Source organism: Ixodes scapularis, unplaced genomic scaffold, assembly GCF_016920785.2.
Source record: "Ixodes scapularis isolate PalLabHiFi unplaced genomic scaffold, ASM1692078v2 ptg002808l_1__unscaffolded, whole genome shotgun sequence".
NCBI lineage: Eukaryota > Metazoa > Arthropoda > Arachnida > Ixodida > Ixodidae > Ixodes > Ixodes scapularis.
In genome coordinates this window covers 29,368-51,535 of record NW_024610270.1, presented here as the reverse complement: position 1 = coordinate 51,535, position 22,168 = coordinate 29,368, and the positions used below count along the sequence as shown (strand labels likewise).

The 22,168-nt window shown below is 47.5% G+C and overlaps 1 protein-coding gene across 1 annotated transcript; it reads left to right on the top strand.

The window, feature by feature from the left end:
* The first annotated feature begins 493 nt into the window (after window positions 1–493).
* On the top strand, window positions 494–21,735 carry LOC121834673 (influenza virus NS1A-binding protein homolog). Its single transcript, XM_042288398.1, has 9 exons — window positions 494–732; window positions 1,272–1,396; window positions 2,800–3,056; window positions 4,498–4,789; window positions 9,421–9,630; window positions 10,340–10,579; window positions 13,376–13,501; window positions 14,617–14,790; window positions 19,748–21,735. Exons 1-9 carry the CDS (start codon window positions 509–511, stop codon window positions 20,086–20,088), a joined length of 1,989 nt encoding a protein of 662 aa, XP_042144332.1. The 5' UTR covers window positions 494–508; the 3' UTR covers window positions 20,089–21,735.
* Window positions 21,736–22,168: the final 433 nt, after the last annotated feature.

Below are 22,168 nucleotides of genomic sequence, written 5' to 3'. Positions count from 1 at the left end.
TCCATCTTCTGCATTGTCATGCCATTTTATTAAATATATAACTGATTTATGTTATGAGTATCTAAGCATTCACAAGAGGATAGACAGAGTGCCTTTGGAAATGTTTGGAAGATGGGGGAAGGAAGGGGGGCATGGGGGGCACAAAGGTGGGAAGGAGAGAGGGGATGCCCCCTCCACCCTTATTGTTTACTAGAAATCTAAATGTCTCGTGGAGTGGTCACCCCCACCCCTGTTTGACGGCCCTGGACAGGCAGTTGTGATCATTAGTTTAAAAATCAACATGGTTGTCCATCCAGTTTCCAAAGTTAGCTGGAAAGCTAACCTAAGGTGTTGCCAACAGTAAGCTTTTGGCTATGTTTTGTGAGGTTTTCCTTTGTTTGTGCAATGTCAGTTGTGTTCAACTTTCACTTGGGGGTTGGTATGTTCCACCTAGGACCCACCTTGGCAGCAGCATTGGAGCTCAAGATGCGTCTTGACCACATGCCTCTGGAGGCAGTTGGGGCAGTGAATGGGAGCGAGTCTATCAGTGTTGTTGCACATCTTGCAGGTTGGTTCCGGCCAGGACATGCATGAGATCTTTGCGCACCGTGCGGTGGTGGCGAGCGTGAGCCCATACCTGTTTGAACTGCTGGCCCAGAAGACCAAGGGCACCATGCAGAACCAGTGCAAGATCAACGGCAACTTCGACATCAGCGCCTTTGAACGCCTCGTCGACTATGCTTACACCTCAAGGTGAACAGCATTTAAATGTGTGGTGGCTGACGTGTAGCAGTCACATCAGATGGTTAGAATCTGGAATTACAATTGTCAGTGCCCTTCTAAGAAAATGTTGGTAACAACCAAGTGCGGCAAAAAAAAAAAGGCTTTCAAAGATGGCTTATATCTTCTCTACGCATTCTTTATGGTACTTTTTCCATTCCCTTTATTGAAATATTAAATGTCTAATGATTTCAAGGACTATTTTTAAGCAGGAAATGCATGTGTAAAACATGCCTAGTGCTGAAAAAGTTTAGCTGTTTAGCTGTGACATATGCCCATGTCACATAAAGAGGCTCTGAACTTGGAAGTTATTTTAATGAACAGTAGAGAGGCTTGCTTTTTTGTCAAATTGTGTATTGTGTGGTGCGAGGCCATGGCTTCTTTCAAAAGGTACTTGCAGAGTCCTTGGTAGCTGTGTCGTGGGATTTTACATGGAGGATGCCAGTGTGCAAGCAGTGCTCATACGCTTGACTGTTCCATTGGCTTCATTGAAGTGGCCTCTTGCGGTGCAGGTTGGAGGTCCCCAAGCCGAAGATGAAGGCGATGTACCTCGTGGCTGCCAAGTTGCGGGTTCAGCCTGTGACAAAGTACTGTGGGAAATACCTTGTAGAACACTTGACCCCTGACAACTGCACCGGTTAGTATATCTATTATCATTGTTGTGAGTACCTAGTTTCATCATCATGGTTGCAACTCCCATTCCGAATATGTTATTATTATGGTGCTTCAAGCATAACAGTGACCTATTCTACCAGATCTTACAGAACATAAAACATTGCGCTCATTGCATGTTAACTTTATTCTCACTTTTCTAGAAAATTGGCTATCAACAAGGTAGAAAATATGCATCCATACCACTGCAAGTGCTCTAGTCTTAGTAAGTTTCAAAATCTAAAAGTTTTAAAGTACACTAAACAAAAGTTTCACTCGAGCGAGCATTCACTCCCAAATTTTGACATAATTATCTCATGATTTGTGGTGAAAACTTGTCCAGAATTTTACAGTTTCAGTAAGTATATTAGATGTTGCAGATTGTTTCTTTTGTAAACCCTGCTTCAGTGTGAGTCTGCAGCCTTCAAATATATTTCAGCTTCATGTCCAGGATATCAGTTTGTGCATTGCTGTGCCATCATTGAAGCTGCAAGGCTTGTGTCAGAAGTGCTAGAGCACTCTGTGTAAAGAAGCCAGAGAAAGTCCAAAATGCTAATTGGCAGTATGCATGCCTTTCAGAGGTTTCTGTAGCTTGGATTTTGGCCTTAGTGCATTGTGCTCTCCAGCTCCAAAAGTGCAGGGTTTGACATAGCCTTTAAACATATAATCCCTCTCAAGAGTTCTGTGCACTTAAGTGAGGTATGGCCGTTAGCACATGGCTTTAGGATGGGCTTGTGCAAACAAAACTGTTAACAATGGTTTTGCTCTTGCCCCCGATACATTGCTTGTGCCACACACAACTTGTGAGCTGGAGAGCAACAGCAAAGCATCCACCACTCTGTGGGAGCATCATCCACCCTCCAATCTCTTCCTTCCAAACCTTCCTTCCATACCTTCCTCTCTTATATTCTGCCTATACTTTTCTCCCATATCTTGTCCCCATACCTTCCTCCCAGTGGCAAAGCCAGGAAGGGTGCTTATGGGGCTTCAGCAGCCTCCCTCCGCACCCCAAGTATGGACATCCAAGCCACCTCAACCCCCTCCCCCACAAAATATTTCTGGCTATGCCACTGCTTCCTCCTGTATCTTTTAGTATTCTTCACTCATTTCCTCTGCCAGCATCCTCTCCCAGTATCCTCTGTCAGTACCTTTGCCTACCAGTTCCACCCGTGTGTTTTCCCCGTCTTCCGTTTGTCTTAGTCCATGCCTTCTCCCGTATCTTTGCCTCGTATGTTCCTTCCATATCTTCCACCCGCATCTCCTACTTGACATCCCTTCTGTACCTCCTAGCTGTACCTTCCACCTGTACCTTCTGCCCATATCATCCACTTGATCTGTTTATACCATCCACCCGTGTCAAGGGCTCATAGTCTCTCCTACCAATGGCAGGGGTGCGGGCCATCCTGGTGGAGTCAATGGACCAGGAGCTGGTAGCAGAAGTGGACGCCTATGTGCGGGACAACATAGCAGAGGTTCTCAAGAGCAAGGAGCTGCAGTCGCTGCCCCACATCCAGGTGGAGCTGGTGCAGCACAGCAACCTCGAGATGGACGCCACCAACAACAAGCACCTATGCCACATGGTGCTTGACTGGATGCGCGCCTCCTTTGACCAGGAGGGGGTGCTCATGGAGACCCTCACCGAAAAGGTACACCGTCACGTGGCTCTAGGGTATATCCAAGGCCCGTTTCAAGATGATTAACTAACTTGAGCAGCAAAACTTTGCGTTTGCCAATATAATTTTGAAGTGAAATTCAAAGAAGCACCAATGACCTGCGATTGATGTCACACATACAGTTTATGTACCAGAAGCCTGGTGCATGTGGTACTAATGGTTTGCTGCTGTATGTGGTACACTGTACGACATACATCAAGAGTGTTTTTGGTGCAGTTTTTATATACCACATGCACTGCATGTCAGTGGTATTGTGTAGTACCAGAAGTCATATAAATTATATTGTCACGAATGACAAATGATGAGGCAGCGAATAACTGAAGAAACAAAACGTTTAATGGAGCCAACTTGTGGCCAAAAAAAATAGAGAAAGGTTAGCGTCGCGGGCGTCGAATCCGGCGAAACAGCAGGATTGAGTGCTGGGGCAAGACTGACTCTGCTCGACATCTGGAGTCCCTTATGTACCTGCGTGGGTTTCTGGAACATTCGGCGTAGAACTTTCGGCGCATAGAGCATTCGGAACTCAATTAGATGAGAACGTTCTCGAACTTATGAGAATGCCAAGTTGAAAGAATAAATAAAATAACATTCCACTGACTGCAATCGAACCTAGACCTTCCGCACGACAGTCCAGCGTGGTAATCATACGGCCACGCATGCACGCGCTCGCTCGGCGACGCGCATGGCAATATGGACCCATAGGTTGCCTGCCAGCATTTCAGTTGTGGCATGACAAATCTACTGTTCACTTGAATTGGAAAATAGAACCGCACACATGGACATGTCTATTTTGTTGAGCAAGATGCAATAAACTCAAATCTAGATAGCAAGGCATGAGGCTAGGCTAGTTAGGTACAACAAATCATTAACCGGCATCTGAATATTGCTGAAATGTTGCATGCAAACCCTCGGGTACTTTTCAATCGATACATGATGAGGTGGCTTCTTTCACTTCCCTCATTGCGCCAGTCTTATTGGGATCCACATCTAAGGTGTATATATCTCAAATTGAGATTTCAAGGATCCAAGAAAAACTGTACCGCTTTTGCAGAAGTGCCACTTATCAGAAGCCAAGAAGACGACAATTTGCCAAGTTTCAGTTCGCTAGAAGGTTTCACTTGCCAGTCTTCTTTCTGCTGGCCCTCAAACTGGCTTCCGAGGAACCTAGGGCTTCCTTAGTACCCTAAGGGGTTCCGTAAAGCCCCAGATTTTCTTGGCCATCCCTGCCCCTAAGTGAAGTGTTCTTCCAGTTTAAGCACGGTATATTTTAGCAGACGTGTGCCAATCATGGAATCACAACTATGTCCCAAACATGTCCCATGATTGCACACAAGGTCCTCAGCTTTCAGTCAAGAGACGTCTCTCGGGATCAGAGTCTGAAAATTCCCGGTCTGTGTTATATCTCCTCCTGCAGGTGCACATGCTGTACCTGAACCTGGACAGGACGCTGCACGACTGCAACGACATTGAGACCGGGGATTCCAAGGATACGGAAAGGATCCAGGACTATAAGCGGTTGTCCAGGAGACTCTCCCAGCCCAACGGGAGCAAATCCAAGAGCAAGACAAAGGGGCGGGCCGGCGTGACGGTGTCCAACCCGGCCAAGCCACGCCAGTTCCTCTACACCCGCTCAGATTCGAGCGGATCCTCTTCCTCCGACGAGGACGACAGGGACTGGAAGATTATTGCCACCACTTCTACTGGAGGTGGGTGCTGTTCCCATTCTGAGAGGCAATGAGGGTGCACACATCTGGTATTATGCTCGTCGATTCAACATGCCTTCTGATGCTATGTATTAGCCAAGCACATTGAATGCAACCTGCACACGTTGTGCCCTTTTCTTGAGAGTTGTGAGCATCCATTCGTTTCTTTTTAGGGATACAGTTCAACCTCGATTTAACGAAGTCACCAGGACACACTAATTATTTCGTTAAATCGGGAACTTCGTAAAGTCGAGGAAGGGAGACCTCGCGCATAGGCTGCACAGGGAATCCGAATTTGTTCGTTAAATCGGGAAATTCGTAAATTCGGGTTTCGTTAAATCGAAATTCACCTGTATCTGCCACATGAGCAGATATAGAGGCTGTCCTCAGGCGAACCCTCCATTGTAAAACGAGCCGGAAAAATCTGTGCCTACACATGGAAGGCTCAAACTTTCACCATATATGCTCTAAGCAGGTCAGTCTTACCGTGTGAAATTTCAAGGTGAAGTTCTCTTCCTGTAGAAACATGAAAGCAAACAACTTGCCAAAGTCAGCGTGGGTGTGTTCGCAGACTGCCGAGTTACCGACGCTATCAATTTGTGGCGCCCCCTCCCGACGGGCGCAGCGAGCAGACGATGCAGTCTGCACTTATCGGGAGGTGGCACCACAAGTTGAAAGTGTTGGTAACTCTGTCGTCTGTAACTGTGCCTTGAAATTTCGCATGATAAAACTGACTAACTCTGTGCACATTCGGCAAAAGTTGTTTTCTATGTGCAGGTGCCGATTTTTGCAGCTCGTTTTACTGCGGAGGGTCCATTTGGGACACCCTCTACAGTAGGATCTTTTTTTTTTAGAGTGTAGCTCTTAGGCGCCCGTTTCCGGTTTGAGTGGCATCGCCATCGTTGTCAACGTTAACCGTGCATGGTGCATTATAGGATGTTTCCCCACTAAAGCTAGCAGGAAAATGTTTTTGCTAAATTTACGGGAGAAATGTTTCCGCTAAATTTAGCTGGAAAATTTTTCCACTAAATTTAGCTGGAAAATTTTTCTACTAAATTTAGCGGGAAAAATTTCTCACTAAATTCAGTGGGGAATTGTTACCACTAACTTTAGCGGGAAATTTTCCTGCTAATTTTAATGGACAAATTTCCCCCCTAAATTCAGCGGAGAAATTTTCGCTAAATTTACCAGGAAATTGAGCGAAAATTTCCTGCTAAATGGGTGGGGAGCAGAAGAGGAGTGGCATACCCTCCCTTTTGCACCCTCCCCCCCTCCTCCTCCTCAAGAACTGTGCTCTAATTCTGCATTACAGAGAATTGTAAACGTCTTTCATTCTCTTTTTTTTTTTTTTTTTTTAGAGCTGCCAGCTTGTAGTCGTAGATCTTACAGATTCCCAGGGAGCCTCGAGATCAACCAGAGCCATTGTGGTACAGCAAAAGCTTGTTAATTCGAACCGTCAAGGGGGTGCCACCTCAGTTCGAATTGACGAAAGTTCGAACGAATGAAAGTGAAGTAATGGCCTTTCCATCTCCCGACACTCCACGGAAAACAAAGTCGTGACGCTCGCGGAACCAGTGCACCCACCCATCTGAAGCAGCAAAGTCGTAACCCAGCTGCAAGGCGAAGTCGGCTGCCTCGCCAGTATGACAGGGCTGCTCAGTGGCATATCCTGTGCACGCGTGTCCTTAAAGGGGCCCTGCCAGCACTTTTTTACTGGCTTTTAATTTGCACCGAACCTGAGCGCACTGACCGTAATAACTTAAGTAAACTTTTCTTTTCTCGAATTTCACTTTATTTTAAAAGTTATAGGCAAATTAAAATTACAAAAACAAGCAAAAAATAACCTCCCTCATGACGTCCTTGGTTGCTTGAGTGGCCGTGAACTAGAGGAGGGATAGTGAGCTCAGCGAGCGCTCACGGCTGCCGCACTCCGTGTCGATGGCGCGAGAGGGTGCCACTAAAGCATGTTCTGGATAGGTTGTATACAGCGGGCAGCCAGACCGGCTCTCATTCCATTTGCTGTGTGATTAAACACTAATTCGGCATGCACTTCATTGGCCACAAACAACAGCAAACGCGGGGTAAAGATCAGTTCAGAATGGGAGCCACTTCGCACTGCCATACCGCGAAACGGCCAAACCGCAAGACAAAGCTGCTCGGTGAAGGCCGGAACGCTCGTAGCCGGTCGGATCCTCCAGTCCATAAACGACCGCAGCGCCGCCGCATACATCCGTGACCTTTCCGTGTCGGCACCTGATCCCACTACTCCTTTCTAGTATGCGCCGTCTTTTCCGCCGCTTGGTGGTGGGTATGTCGACAAGTCCTTTCTTGTTTCCGTACTTTATAAACTGCATTCGTTTCTTTTCTGATCTAAAATACTGAACAAAAACTACTTTTATAAATAATTGAAAACGGTTCGTGCCACTTCTATGTTGTATTTTGACTAAAAAGAAGCTTTTAGCGGCTCTGACCAGTAGTAAGCCCAGGACCAAAAACGTCACATTTCGTGGGTTTTCGGTACCGCGGGTCGCCCCCGTCGGTGGAGGAGGTATAAATATGATGCAGTGATATTTAGTTACTCTCTCCATGCCTGCTGGCTTGCCCGAACCCCAAGAGACGTGGAAAGCACAAAAAAGTAGTTGCTTAAATATGATTGCAGGGCCCCTTTAATCCAAAGCAGAAGCACTGTCTTGAGGTTGGGATATTTTGCAGGCCGCATCCTCTTCCTTTTGTTGGCAACCTCTGCTGCCAAGGCATTTTAATAGCCCTCTTATTCTTTATGAAAGTAGATAGCGTGCTTTTCGGTATTGCACGCTTCTTCACAATTTCTTGCTTAGACAAGAGTCCGGCGTCCATTTTCCGCAGGATGTTACTCTTCTCTTGCAGTGTTTTGGCACGGTATTTGCCTCGGGCACATGCCATCTTCAAGTCGTAGCTCTGGGTCCGGCGCCACACCACCGATGTCCGCCGAAACAAACTTTAGCCGAGGCTTAACAACACCACAAAGAATCGCGACGGCTGGTACCTTCAAAGTTGAAAACAAACGAGCACTTCCGACGGAGACTGCCGAGACAGATGTGTGTGTGTAGGCGTTGTAAAAGAAGGGGGAGGGAGAGAGAGAGAGGAGGAGGAGGAGAGGAGAGGAGAGGGCCAATTGTGTGTGCGCATTGGAGATTTTCAAAGCCTTAGAGATCGGCGCAGGCAAGGAATCTCGGAGGTCACGTGCATGTAGAACGGACAGGAGCTAGCCGCCACTGCCCTCTGGCTGCCTCCGTACCGGTTAGATTTTTCCCAATTTTGCCTTCTCTCGCCATTCTCTCCGTTTCGGAGGCGACAGAGCCTCGTGTGTAGGCAGCGGGTGCGTTTCTCTAGCCGTGTGCCAGGCGCGAAGCCGCTGGCGCGGTGGCACGCAGTTCGAATTATCCGTGGCAGAACCTACTCGCATTCGAATTAACGGGTTTTTTTATACATAGACATGTACGGAGCTTGGCCAGACCAAGTCGTACAGTTCGAATTAATGAGCTTTCACTGTAGCGCAGGGGCTGAAAAAACAGCAGCAATTCATACCACTCGTCTGTGGTCTACCCTCCCACAATGCTGATGCAACATCGGAGTCGGCAGAGTGTCTGGAATCTAAAGCTCTAATGTTGGACATGTCCGGGGTTAGTGTTGTAAAGGTGTTACTGTTATTCCCAGCATTGTAGGCGTTTTTAAGAAAAGCATGTTTATTTTTTGTGATTGCCACACCTAAGTGAGTTATTTCGGTGTGACCAGGAATTGATTTTACAGCGTAGCTGCTAAGGGCTAGTTTCCCCAGTTTCATGTCCGGTACCAAACAAATGTCGACACAAAACTACACAAAAGCTCTGGACAGCTACCGCCATCTATGAGGGACGGCGTCAACCATACAACCAATCTGGTTGCTTCTATCGCTCATAGATGGTGGCAACCTTTCCATCAAGGTGCGCGATGGTCCAATGGTTGCCGTCGTGTACGTCCTTCCCGCGACGCCCAAGAGAGACATTGAAGCATTCATGATGAACTTCTTCGGCTGGGTAATGCTCGGCATTACCCAGCCTGCTGTAGTGATGGGTGAATTTAACGTCGACATAGCACGCCAGGAGGGAAAATCATTCACTTCGTTTATGCTCGAGAGCTTCGGGTTTGCGTGTGTGAACGAATATACGGTGCCCATTGCCAGGCATCGGACATGTATAGACCTCGTCTTCTTGAAGAACATGCCTGCCGTCAGCGTACACCCTATGGCGGTGTACCACAGCGATCACAAGTCCATGGTCACCGTGGTTACGAAATAAATAACAACCCCGGATCATTATATATATGTTCGATTCTTTAATCGTTCAAATAACCAATTACCCAATCGCACCTTAATCTTTACATTTATAAATACTTCATTCCCACCATAGTATAGCTTTGCTGGTCTTCCTTCTTCACCAGAGTGAAAAGGCTGACAGTTTTTTCTTTTTTTGTGCATGTGTAGGGGGTGGCGTTTGAAGGAGAGGGAGAAGGAGGGTTGGGACCTAAAAGCCTCTCTCTGCCTACACCACTGGTTAGGAGTGATTCTGGCTCGCTCAGAGCTCTTGGCTGACTGTGCAACACTGTCCTGTACGCAGCACACAGCACCATGGGCCTGGCAGTGGTCTCCGGCAGCATGATTGTGCTGTCCGTGGTGCAGCGGCTCAACTTCAACGGCGCTACCACCACGGGCGACAGCTCTCCCGAAGTGTGCGGAGGCGGCGTGGGCTACACCACCCTCCCGCCCATGATGAGCTCCCGCTGCGGAATGGGCACCGTGGAGTTCCAGGGAAAGCTGCTCGTCTGCGGTGGGTCTTCTGTAGCTTCCGCGTTGATCCCCGCTCATTCGCAGTATGTAATGATAGATAATTTATTAAATATTTCCACCGTTGGACCCTGCGGGGATGACGCATGTTGCGTTCTAACATGATCTGCTACTTTGTTGTACGTTCTGTCGTGGTTCTTACTGCATATGGGTGCCCACGACGGCTCCTAGCACCATAAAACGAGCTGAAAGAAGTTGAAACTTCCACCAAATATGCATTTAGGTGGTGCATTTTACTTAGCAAAATTTCAAGGCACAGCTCCCTTCCTGTAAAAAATGAGACCAACGAGCTTGTCAAGATTAAAGGCAGATCTGTTCACAGACGACCGAGTTAGCGATGGTTGCAACTTGTGACGCCATCTCCTGACAGGCGTAGCGAGCAGATAACTCACTCTGTCGTTTGCAATTGCTGTGTCCCCACCATTGACCCTGGCGAGTTCATTGGTTTCATTTTTCGCAGGAAAGGGGCTACATCTCGAAATTTCGCCTGGTAAAATTGCAGCTTTCGTGAAAGTTTAATGAAGTTTTTACGCAGGCGCCGATTTTTCTGACTTGTTTTACGGTGCTAGGATTCATTGTGGATGCCCTGTATATTGGCAGCCTCTTGAGTTATGAAGCAGGCTCGAACCTGCACCAGTCAGTGAGGATTGTTTTTGAGCTAGGGACGGGACGGGGTTTGCTCTCATGCGCAGGTGGCTACGACCGTGGGGAGTGCCTGCGCACTGTGGAATCGTACGATCTGGGCACCAACCGCTGGAGCCCCCTCATCTCCATGGGGACCCCGAGGGGACGAGTGGACGTCACAGTGCTGCATGGCCACGTCTACGTCATCGGCGGCAGCGACGGCACCAAGGAGCTCGCCTCTGCCGAAGTGTTTGACGGCGCAGCGTGGAGGCCGCTGCCTGCCCTCGGCGTGGCACGTTCCAACGCTGGTAGGTGGTCCGACCAACTCCTCGTCTCGCGTGCAGCGTTTGATTTTTGACATTGGACTCAAAGAGTGGGAGCTGCACCGGCAGACGGAATGCTCCCTTTAATAGATCTACGCTCCTTTAAACGTTTGGCTGTCTCCACTTTAAATGTCATGAAATGGGATTACGTTTTCCCTCGTTGCTCGTGAAGATTGTGGCCAGTGGCAAGACCCACGTTTCACACAAGGATAGGGGCACGTGTTCCGTCCTTATCTTGCTCCCGCTCCCCTTGCCGATGCAGCTTAACACTAAAAGTCTGAACAGGGCACTTTCCCAGAGAAGCCAGGCCGACCGTCTGAGCGTACTGCGAGGGCAGTTTTATTGGGTGGAAAAGAAGCCTTCGCTCCTGTTGCCATAACCATTAACTGACCTTGTCCGTTCCTCACGTCGCGTGCGTTGTCGTCGTCCCCCCTCCCCGATCGGCACGCACCACGGATGCATCTGTGACCCTTCGACGGCAGCGGTGAGCCTCAAAGCCTCTCTTTGCAGCTTCCACAGGGCTGGGCCTTTCTCGGGGCTCTGCGTGCTGTTCCCTCGTAATAGTGTTAAGCTCCATCGTCTCCCCGTGCGGGGGTGTCCCGTGTGTTTGTGTCCCTCGTGTGCTGAGTGTGATGTGGTCGCGTGTGAATTCGTCCAGAGTGCGTGGGTGTGCTTGATTGATTTGGAGGGGCAGAGGAGAGAAAGCGAGAGAGCCGTCTCTGTTTGGGCAACTCCCCTCCCACCCTTCCCGGCCAGCAGGTGGCAACAGTGCAGTAAAAGCATGTAATGCTCCGTTTCCGTTTTTGCTGTGCTTTCAGGTTGAATCGGCGAGCGTTCGGCGTCTGCTCCTCCTCCGCCCTTCTAGCTGCCCTGCCCGCCTCGTCTTCCACAGCAAGAGATGGTTCCATTGTGCCGTGCAATGCGAAATCTCCTCCCCCCCCCACGAACTCTTGCGCACAAATACAGTGACGGGATAGGAGGGCAGGTGAGAAGGCCCAGGAGCAGCTGCGTGGGGATTGCAAGGCGAGAGAGAGTGCCCCGGGCGAAGAGCTTTAGGAGGACCGCCGCTGCAGGCCTGCCGTTTATGTTGCCTAGCTCGTTGGATTGCAGTTGCAGTCTGCCACAACGTTCCGCCAACCTGCGTCTGCTCGCCCCCCCCACTCTTTGGGTGCTGGGGTGGGCCGGCTCTACTGCAAGACTTCGGCGTCACCGGCCCCTTTCTTTCCCTCCGCCCTTTTTGTTTCTATCTTATTTAACTTTGTTTTTTCGTTCTTGTCCAAGTCTAGTCCTTGCTTTCCCCCTTTTCTTCTTCCCTGTAGATTCAAGGTTCGTTTTTTTTTTTTTTTCCTTTCAGGGGAACTTGAAGCTTAAGTCTCTCGTATATAATCCGCAAAGCCTTTCTTCTTCCCTTTCCCGCAATATATTTTTTTTATTTTTAGTTTATGTGGAATGGCTGTGTTGTGTGGGTTGTGAAAGAATGGCAATTGTTTCTCTGCGCCCACGGCCTGCCCTTTCTGCCACTTGCTGTAATGATTTAGAGAAGGAAAGTGAAATGCGTGGATGGGTAGCCTACGTGCCTGCATGCTGCTTAGTTGCAAGTGTGGGTTCTGCTATGACCACAATCACTTCTCGAGATGGCCGAATGACCCGACTTCCTTGTTTAAAGCAAAAATACTTTTCTTTTTTTTTAGCATTATTGTTTGGCAGGTGTTTTTTTATATTACATCCTGCTTTATGCTGTTCCTTATTTGCAGTACTTTGTCTAGCATGCCCAAATTTACAATGTTCTAGAACCACACAGAGGGATATACCATGCTCGTTTCTTGTTAGCATCATTGTTGCCCGACTTAGTTATGTGAAAAAGTTAAAATATTGAACCATAATGCACTCGGTTTATTGATTGGCTTAATTTCCGCACTGCAACCCTTTCTTTTAATTTGCCTTATTTTTTTGTGTGCTCATATGCCACTCCCTAGAAGAGGGCATGTCCTCCACATGTGTTTTGAGAGGGGTAAGCTACGACAAAACCTTGCTTTAAATATTGAGAAAGATCCCAAAGCAACTGGGGAAAATGGTCCTTAAAATTGGACAAGGCTCCAAAATTTTACACTTGGGAATCCTGCACTTTACCTTTTTTTTTTATATATATTCCCAAATACCTTTTTTTTTATATATATTCCCAAAACGGTAGTCGGGTGTCTGGGAAGGAGGCCTTCTACTTTTTACAAGTAGCTTTTTTATGCTCTTCTGGAAAGGCTACTTGTATGCTTAGCCTTATATATTAACATGTCTGCTAAGAACAACAGACAACAGCTAAACCAAAAAATGCATCTCGAAAAAAAATCTGCAAAGTGAATGTTTAACTTTAAAGGCATGGCGGAGAGCTATTTGGGCTTGCGTATGAATGTCGAAGAAGCTGCGGCATGTCTTGAACATAACTGAATGGCCGTAGTCAAAACACTAAGCGAGCAGATCACCAACAAGCGTGAACGTTCTAACAAGGTTTTGCCGTGCCGCCCTGTAACTACGGTCGTGCACAACCTGCTTTGGCTGGCTTCCAGCACACTCCGCCACACCCTGCGCACCCCCATTCGCCCGAGTTTTCCACCTTACTTTGGCAGAGTTTGATAAGCAGTCCGATGTGGTTATAAGAATGAGCTCTGTTGATCCCTCCCCCCAGCCCCCTCGGTGTGAGTGTGAGTGAGTCCGGAAGGGGGACGGAGAGAGGGACAAGGCAGGGGTCTCTGAGGGCTGCCCCCGGGGGCACTCTTGGCTGTGCAGGGGTCTGCAACCTGGATGGCAAGGTGTTTGTGGTGGGTGGCTGGAATGGCCAGCGGGGGCTCACCTGCTGCGACGTCTTCGACCCCCTCACCAGGACCTGGTGCGGTGTTGCCCCCATGCAGCTCGGTGAGGAACTCTAACCTCAGCCTCCTTTCAGAAATCTGCTGCTGGCTAGTTCAAATTCCAACTGAGGTGTCAAACTTGCCTACGTGAGGAAGGTCAGATATTGCAGTTTCAGCATACCATTGGGCTGTCTTGTTCGGAAACCCTGTTAGGTTATGTCAAGTTCGGCATCTTGTTGGGTTCGGCAGCCGGTCTGGTTTGGCGGCCCGTCGGGTTTTTGCAGCCCGACCGGTTCGGTAGCCCACAGCTGGTCAATTTCGGCAGCTGGTCAATTTGGGCAGCCGGTCGATTTCGGCAGCCGGTCGATTTCGGCAGCCGGTCGATTTCGGCAGCCGGTCGATTTCGGCAGCCGGTCGATTTCGGCAGCCGGTCGATTTCGGCAGCTGGTCGATTTCGGCAGCTGGTCGATTTCGGCAGCCGGTCGATTTCGGCAGCCGGTCGATTTCGGCAGCCGGTCGATTTCGGCAGTTGGTCAATTTCGGCAGCCGGTCAATTTCACCAGCTCGTCGAGTTCGGCAGCTCGTCGGGTTCGGCAGCTCGTCGGGTTGTCGGTTTGGCAACCTGTTAGTTACAGTAGTGCCTTAGATTGTCAGGTTTGGTAACTTGTCAAGTTCTGCATCTTTTCAGGTTTGGCAGCCTGTCTGGTTCAGTAGTTCATTGGATTGTCAGTTTTAGCAATCTATTGTGTTTGGCAGCCCATTGGGTTGTCGGATCGACAGCTCGTTAGATTTTCGGGTTTGACAGCCCTTTGGGTTATCGGGTTTGGCAGCTTAATGGATTGTCGGGTTTGGCAGCCAATTGGGTTGTTGGGTTCGGCAACTCGTCAAGTTTGGCAACCTGTTGATTTCGGCAGCCTGTCGATTTCGGTAGCCCATTATTTGTCTGGTTCGGTTCGGCAATCCAAATGGTTGCTGAACCCGACCTGAAACACAAGATAGGCGATTTTGCAGGGGTAGATGATAATTCGCGATTTTACAATGTGTGTAGATTTCTTGTACACATATAGCTTTGTTGCATTGCAGCATTTATGTTAGAGCTAGAGGTCTGTCCAGAGTATGGAAGCTTCAAAATATTCCTTCTCATTCGAGTGGGCCTGGATCTCTTGCCGTTGCGTGCAGGGCGTTACCAAGCCGGAGTGGCCTGCCTGAACCGAGAGGTGTATGCGGTGGGAGGCTGCGACTCGTGGACGTGTGTGGCCTCGGTAGAGAAGTACAACCCGAGCACCAACACCTGGGTCCAAGTGGCACCCCTGCAGAATGCCAGGAGGGGCTGTGGACTTGTCGAGTATAATGGTGCGTGCCAAAAACGGCTTGTTCCCGTCTCAAAGCAATAGCTTTGTACAAGAACCCTGCAATGACCTTGCTTGCTAGTTTTAATTGGTTGCACGTACCGTGGCTATGGGTATAGACTATCAGCAATGAAGCACAGCTGTTGATTTGGCATTGTAGCTTTTGTGACCAGTGGCATTACACCATGGGGAGTGGGGTGGAATGCAAGCGCTGCACTAACACTTTCTATCTCCCCCCCTCCACTGCATAGGAACAGGCTGTGTTCTGGTTTACAAACTGCATTTTAATAGAATAATTCTAGTAGACATGGAGGCATTTGAAAGTGTGACTTGTTAAAAAACCCATTGTGTAATTGTAACCGCATTGCATTTGATGGAATGTCTAAGCCAGGGAGTTTTTTTAGCATTTAGAACCATTCCCATTACTGGATTTGTAGCAGTGAGGGAAGCACTAGCATAGCCCTTCCCCCCCTCCCCTTGAAATTCAGCAGACTTTAGTGTACGCTCCCTGCAGGACCTATTGGGCAGGAGATCGAACTATAGGGGGCGCTCCAACCCGTTTGTTGTCTCCACCCTCGGTGTTTACTCAACATAAGGCCTGCGCACATGCCAACAGGCCTTATGGGCATGTCCATGTCATCTTCTACAATGGAGCGCAGGTCACAGTTTAATGTAAAAAATACTAACAATCGACGAAACGACGTTAAGTGCCGGATCTATCCTCAGAGAATGCGAGCTTGACCCACTTCGGCTTTTGTGCTGAGCTGGGACCGTGCACGCTGCATTCTTCATGCAGGCCAGAGTGGAAACAAAAGAGCCCCTCCTCCCCCTCACCGGAGAACACAAACTCCAGCGGAACGCTGACGTCGCATTCGGATATGTCGGCCGAGCGCTGAATCATTGTATTTGTTGTCTCCATCCGTGTAGTTCTAAAGTTAACCGCTTGGGGCGTCACGGTCGCTCCTCCTCCCCAATAGGGAGCACTTCAAAAGATGCGCAGAGCGCCACTAGCAGAGGAGCTGGCATTCGACAATGAGACGAGTTCAGCGGCCTGCAGCGCCTTTTTGCGTGCAAGGCTGTGGCAGTGGAAGCATGCACAGACGTAACTTTGGTTCTTTGAGACGGCACGGTGAGGTTGACGTTGCATGGGGGCTGAGGCAGACCTAAGAGAGGTAATCTAGCTGTTTTCTGCTTCTTACACGTCCCAGGAAATAAATTGAACATCTTATCAATCTCACTGCAGGGTGACTTCCGATGAAAAGCCTTCCTGGTTTCTAAAAGGTGCAACCAATGCACTTTTTTACAAAATTGACGAGGCATTGATATCCTGAAATCAATCTTCTACAAATTCATTGAGTTCTGGGTGGAGAATAAAAATCATGATAATTTACTTTGTGCTGTAAGCCACACCAATTTCACTAATTTTCCATAAGAACACCTTTCTCATACATTCTTTCCCATCTAATATCAAATATGTTTTTATTATTGAGTGTCTGTAATTTGATGCTGTCCATGTAAATTTATTTAGGTATCGTTTAAGAACGAACATTGAGTAAATAAGAATTTGTAACAGGCTGAACACGAGCAAAATCCGGTGCTCTTCTACACAAATCGGAGAGTTGAGCTTTGTTTCTATCTTGCACTTCCTTTCGTCAATGCACTTATTCTAAAACTCGAAAGTGCCTCGTCGCGGCTCAATGCCACATTGTGCATTGTGGAAATCGGTGGTCAGCAAAATCCATACATGCCCTGCTCCTGGCCCACAGGACAGATTTATGTGGAAGCAATCTATCATTCTTGGTATCTTATGCAAGCATATCAGAATGGGAAGGAAACAAACAAAAAATTGCATGCGTGTGCGCACATGCACAAAGAGCGACAAAGGAAGTGAGTGAGAGACGCAGGCACAGACAGATTTAATTGTACATGTGTGGTTCGGTCAGTATAAGTATATACATTTTGTCTTGCAGGAGCTTGCCGCTTTTTTTTTTTATGAGATTATGCCTTCACTTTGCACACTTCAAGAACAAAAGAAAAAGTGGCCGTCGTTAAACAACTTGTGAACCATGCTCGAGCTTAAAAGCCTTAAATTTGCGTCATTGATTTTTACTTTTGATGCAGCTGAGAGACTTTTCATACTTTGGAACCGACCTCAAATGCACTGGCTACAGTGGTACCGTGCGTATGAAGGTGATAGAAAACAATCTGGTGGGAAGGAACGGTTTCCTCGGGGTTTTTATAGAAACTTCGGAGTTATTCTGGTTTAGTTCTGCTGAAGTATTACAGCTAATAGAGATTTCTCAATTACCAAACAAATCAAGCTCCTTTTGGTCTAGTATGATGTGGTGGTGTTTGCAGTTATTTTTCTCTTGCTCTGGAAATTAAGAATCAATTTCCAGTGTTTAAAAAGACTATAGTGAAAAACAAATGACTTTTTTTAGGTAAGGTTATTTAAATTATATATACATATAATTATACTTAATTTACAACTAAAATTTTTTTTATTAATTTTATTATTTATTTATTATTTATTTTTTATTTGTCTTGAATTCATTTGGTCAAAAACAACCGGCTTTTTGTTTTGCGGTCACCTACTGCCTACCGGCAACCCCATATGTGAAGAAGGGCGATTTCCGCATCCAAAAGGAGGCTGATCAAAAAAGAAAGCACACCCAAACTACCACACTCAAACGTTGATTGTCCAGTGATTCCAAGTTTCTTCTTACTTTTCCTTGGATTCGCATTTCTCACTTCATCTAGCATCCGAATTTTTCTTTGGGAAGCATGTACTGCATGCCATACTGGTCTGGAAATATCATCGACATGTGTGATGGGCACGAAACATCTTTGGAGGGCATCCCTCCAACGAAATGGGCACTGCATACCCACGAGCGTGGGATGATATTTCTGTTCATTTCATCGGTGCTAACATATCTAGGCGTTACTGGGACAGAAACGAACACGGCGCACAAAGCAGTAGTGTAGAATGTCAGCCATGCCGATACTGTGGCAGACATGATTGAGAAATCAAATTTCTTGCGTCAAAAGGGCGTGGCTTCATTGTCGCTGCCCCACAAAACAATGACGAGTTGAATAACTGTCAAACTTTCTCCCCACGAGACACGACACATAACTATCGGAGCTATTAACGGTGCAGCAGTTCATACTGTCAAGTTCTCACCGCACTGCTCAGACTGCAATGCATATTAATGTATGCGCCGTGGTTTCATTTCGATGGGGTACTTACAACCTACTACCTTCCGCAACGGCCGCACGGTGGCGCGCCAGTCGCATCGCATGAAATGTATGCACTCACATTTTGACACCCCCCACCCCACCAAGAAAAAAGAAACAATAAGAGCATGAGAAGCGAACGAAAAGGCCATGCGAACGGGCCTCGTTAACGCTATCGCATTCCACTCTTATTGTCAATATCTCATAAACTCCCAGTGCCATATGCTAGAGCAGCTATAGGCATTCTACCGTAACTGCATAGGGACTACTTCAGAGCAGCTTTCTGCAAAAATTCCTTAATAGTTTAGCAAGAATAGTAGAAGATCAAAACAAAACATTTATGACTCAAGACGATCACAAGAGCAGGACGGAAGGAGGCGGTCATAAAAATAAGTTAATGTTAAAGTGGAATAAAATCTCCGACAGGGCCCGTTCTGAAACTGGGGAGTCGCTGGGAATTCTTTCATCTTTATTTGTATAAAAAAAAATGGTAGAAATACCCTATTTCTTTATTTCTAATTGACTTTTTAAGTGCAAAGCATGCTTGGGAACAGAAAGAGGAACCTTTATTTTTATTTTGTCTATTTATTTTTGTTACTCTCTACCTCCTTTACCGCTTAGCTTACAAGTTCGCAAACTGGCTTCCTAGGAACCTAGGGGTTCCCTCGAGTACCACCACGAATTCCTAAAGCTCCCAAATTTTCTCAATCAACCATTCCTTCCCTAAGCTAAGCATTTTTTTTTTTTTTTTTCCAGTCTCGGCCTGAGCTACTTATTGATACATAAGTATGAGCCAGACACTCTTTAGGATGTGTATCATTGTTTAGAAAATCCGTAAGCTTCGCCGCTCTATTGAATCAATGTTGAGACTGAGCAGTTCCTCGGCTGCCATTCAAGGCAGCTTACAAATTTCAAGGCCCTGCCTTAGGTGACAGTGTGTTGCAAGCCACGTTCTCGATGAGCTTAGTCATTCACCATGTGACGACGCTATTGCCCATACCCACGCACAGAGAGCGGGTTCCCATGACGAAGAGAGGCGGTCGATTGGTACAGCGAGCATGTAGTTTCCCACCACATTGTCAACTTAAAAAAGCACATGCAAAGGAAACAAAATTGTCAACTTAAAAGCCATCTGCAAAGGAAATAATTTTTTTTATTTTAGACAGTCTGGATGGCAGGGGATGCCACAAAATAAAATTACCACGAAAAAAAAAAAAAAAAATGCGAGAGCTATATTTACGGTGCGAAACGAATTTGTAATTGACGCTCGCGAGAGCTTGCGTAAAAGCGACTGGCCGCTAATCACATGTTGCTTTTGCTCTTTTGGGAGCTTCCTATGGGCTCTAGAAGTTACTTATTAACCCTCATTCTTCTTGTAGCACTTCAAAAAAATATAAATAAGTAAGTTTTAAAGCCCATAGGAAGCTCTCGAAAGAGCGCAAGCACCATCTTACTATGGGCCAGTCACGTGAGTGCTAGTTGCCACTTTTCTGCGAACTTCCGCAGGAGCAAACTACCGATATCTTTCTCGCCGTAAATATAACTCTAAAAAAAAAAGAAAAAAGAAAAGATTTTTTTTTGTTCTAAATTAATTTTTTTACATCCTTTTTCTATCAAATTTTTTTTTTCTTTGCATGTGTTTTTTTAAGGGTGAACAAAGTATAGTAACTATGTAGAGATGGGTTGAGATGGACCACTGAAATGTGCTATGTATGTACCCCGCACAGGCAAGCTGTACGCCGTGGGCGGGCACGACGGTGTGCGCTCGCTGTGCAGCGTGGAGGTGTACGACGCCCAGACGAACACGTGGAGCCCCGGCCCGTCCCTGACGAGCTGCCGGGCCAACGTGGGCGTGGCTGTGGTCGGGGGCCGCCTCTTCGCTGTGGGCGGCTTCAACGGGAAGGCCTTCCTCAACACAGTCGAGTTCCTGGACGCCCGCACCAACGAGTGGACCACCTTCGTCGCCAAGGCGCCCGTCGCCTATCAGGTCGGCGGCGGCATCATCCACGAAGACCACGACGAAGACAGGGACTCTTCGCGCGAGGGATCCGCGGAGGAGTTCCGTTGACCGTGTCAGCCCATTCCATCTCAACCTTCTTTCTCCGCTTCATTGTTTTCACTCTCCCTCTCCCCTGCTTTCTCGTGGTTCTAGCTTCGTATATGTCCCGTTCCGTGCTCGCACAGTCTTGGTTTTTCGCGTTGACCTCTTGCGTTCATTATACGAGTTGCGACGAAGATCAAGGGACAGGAACTAACGGCGTTCCTGCAATGGACGCGCGCAGGTACGTCGACGTGCAACGGAAAAAAGTATTTATAGATGTCGTTTGTGCATTAGAATGTTCCGTTCGAGGTCGGCATCGCCGCAACTGCCACGAGGTCGCATCGCTCTCGTCGGTAGGTCAACGACACCGTTGGATAGCACTTTCTGTTTGTAGAGCTCTTTGCTGTGCTTGCTGTACTGGATTGTACGGGAAACTGAGTGGAACTTCTCGTCATTAGCGGGTGGGCAAAGGTTCCGAAAAAATGGCAGTGTTTGGCGCGGCGAGACCTAAGCTGCTGGCCTCTGCAAGCGTTGCTCAAGGTGTTTGTGACAATGGGTCCGGTTGCATCTCGTCAGTGAAGTTTTTTTGTTGCAATTGAAATGAGCGATAAGTCAGCTGGTTGGCTCGCGCCTGCCTTGAATTAACGCCATCTATAACCGTCGACTAGGTGTGATGAAAACATTGACGACGAATCAACATGGATTGACCACTCTGGTTTTACTTGGATTTATATTTTAATTTTTTATTTCGCATCTAGTTTGCTCAAAGGGACAAAAGTGTCTTCCCAAATCAAGAGCGCGCAAATCTGTGGTTACGAAATCTCGATTTCAGACATGCAATTGTTGGGTGGGGCGTTGTGTACATCACGAGGCGGCAGCTTAGAGAGCAAGCCAAGGGCTTGCCGTCCGTTGGGATGCGAAAGGCGTTGCAGGAATTGTCATACCCTTCGACTTACACAGCTCGAGGGATCGAGGCAAGTTTGATGCCGTGGTGCAGGATTGAACTGGTCGACGACTGTGGGACTCAAAGAAGGGGCAGCGTCCTCCTGCCGTTCTTGTTTACACCCGTCCTCGGAAGATGGACAATCAGGACAGGCGCTGCTCGACCATCTTTTGTTGCACATACTTTCCCGTCACACGTCCTCCCCCACTGCCTTTTTGAGCCTCGATAGTGCACGAACCAGTCTTCGAGACTGGACATTTGCGACCGCATTTTACAGAGGGCAACGACTGCTCCCCCCAGGCCTCCCTCCATAAATGACATACCAATCTTTTTTTTTTGTCGACGGACATTAGATTTGAATCTATGGGGTACCGCAGGAAACCCTTGGTCCAATCTGCCCAATTGCACATGCCGGAGGTTGTCTAACGAAGCTGCCCATAAATTTCTTACTGGAAGGGGTGTTGTGGCCCTTCTCTATTGCATGGCAGACCCCGGCTTCTAACATGTTTACACAGTTGCGTGCCCCTTGGCACCAGCTTTTGTTGGAGTTGTCCAGGAGGAATCGGAGGAAGGACATTACCATTTTATGTTTTCACGGGATCAATGTTAGCAGGGAACATTGGGGTTTCTTTTCTTTTTTTAAGGAATGGGTATTGGCATACCTTGTGTGCTTACACATGCTGTTTGCATATGACAATTTGAAAAGATATTGAATAAAATGTACATATGTATGTGTTGTGGTCTTTGTAAGACAATTACACCATTCGAGTACCCTCGGCTCGGAAGAACCAGCACTACTGTAAGTATTGGCAGACATTAAAGGGAGGATGCAACAATTTTAAGATTAAAAGAATTTGCATCTCGTCATTTTTACGTTGTTTATTGTGTCCCGAAGGATACAGAAAGCATATCCTTTATTAAAAAAATCTCGCGATTCCGCTGCATAATCGCAAAGCAAAAGTAGAGCTTTTTCCCCCTCGTAACTGCGAGTGGCAGCCGATGGAACTAGGGCGAAAGGTTGCATGAGCTCGCTCCGGTCTAAGCTGCAGCATAACGCCTGCTAATGTCTGCAGAGAAGGAGGGGAAGCGTCCTCCAAGAGCACACTGGAAGCTACACGGCACCCGATTTGTGTCGCTAGGAGGTGGACCAGGTGTTACCCTGAA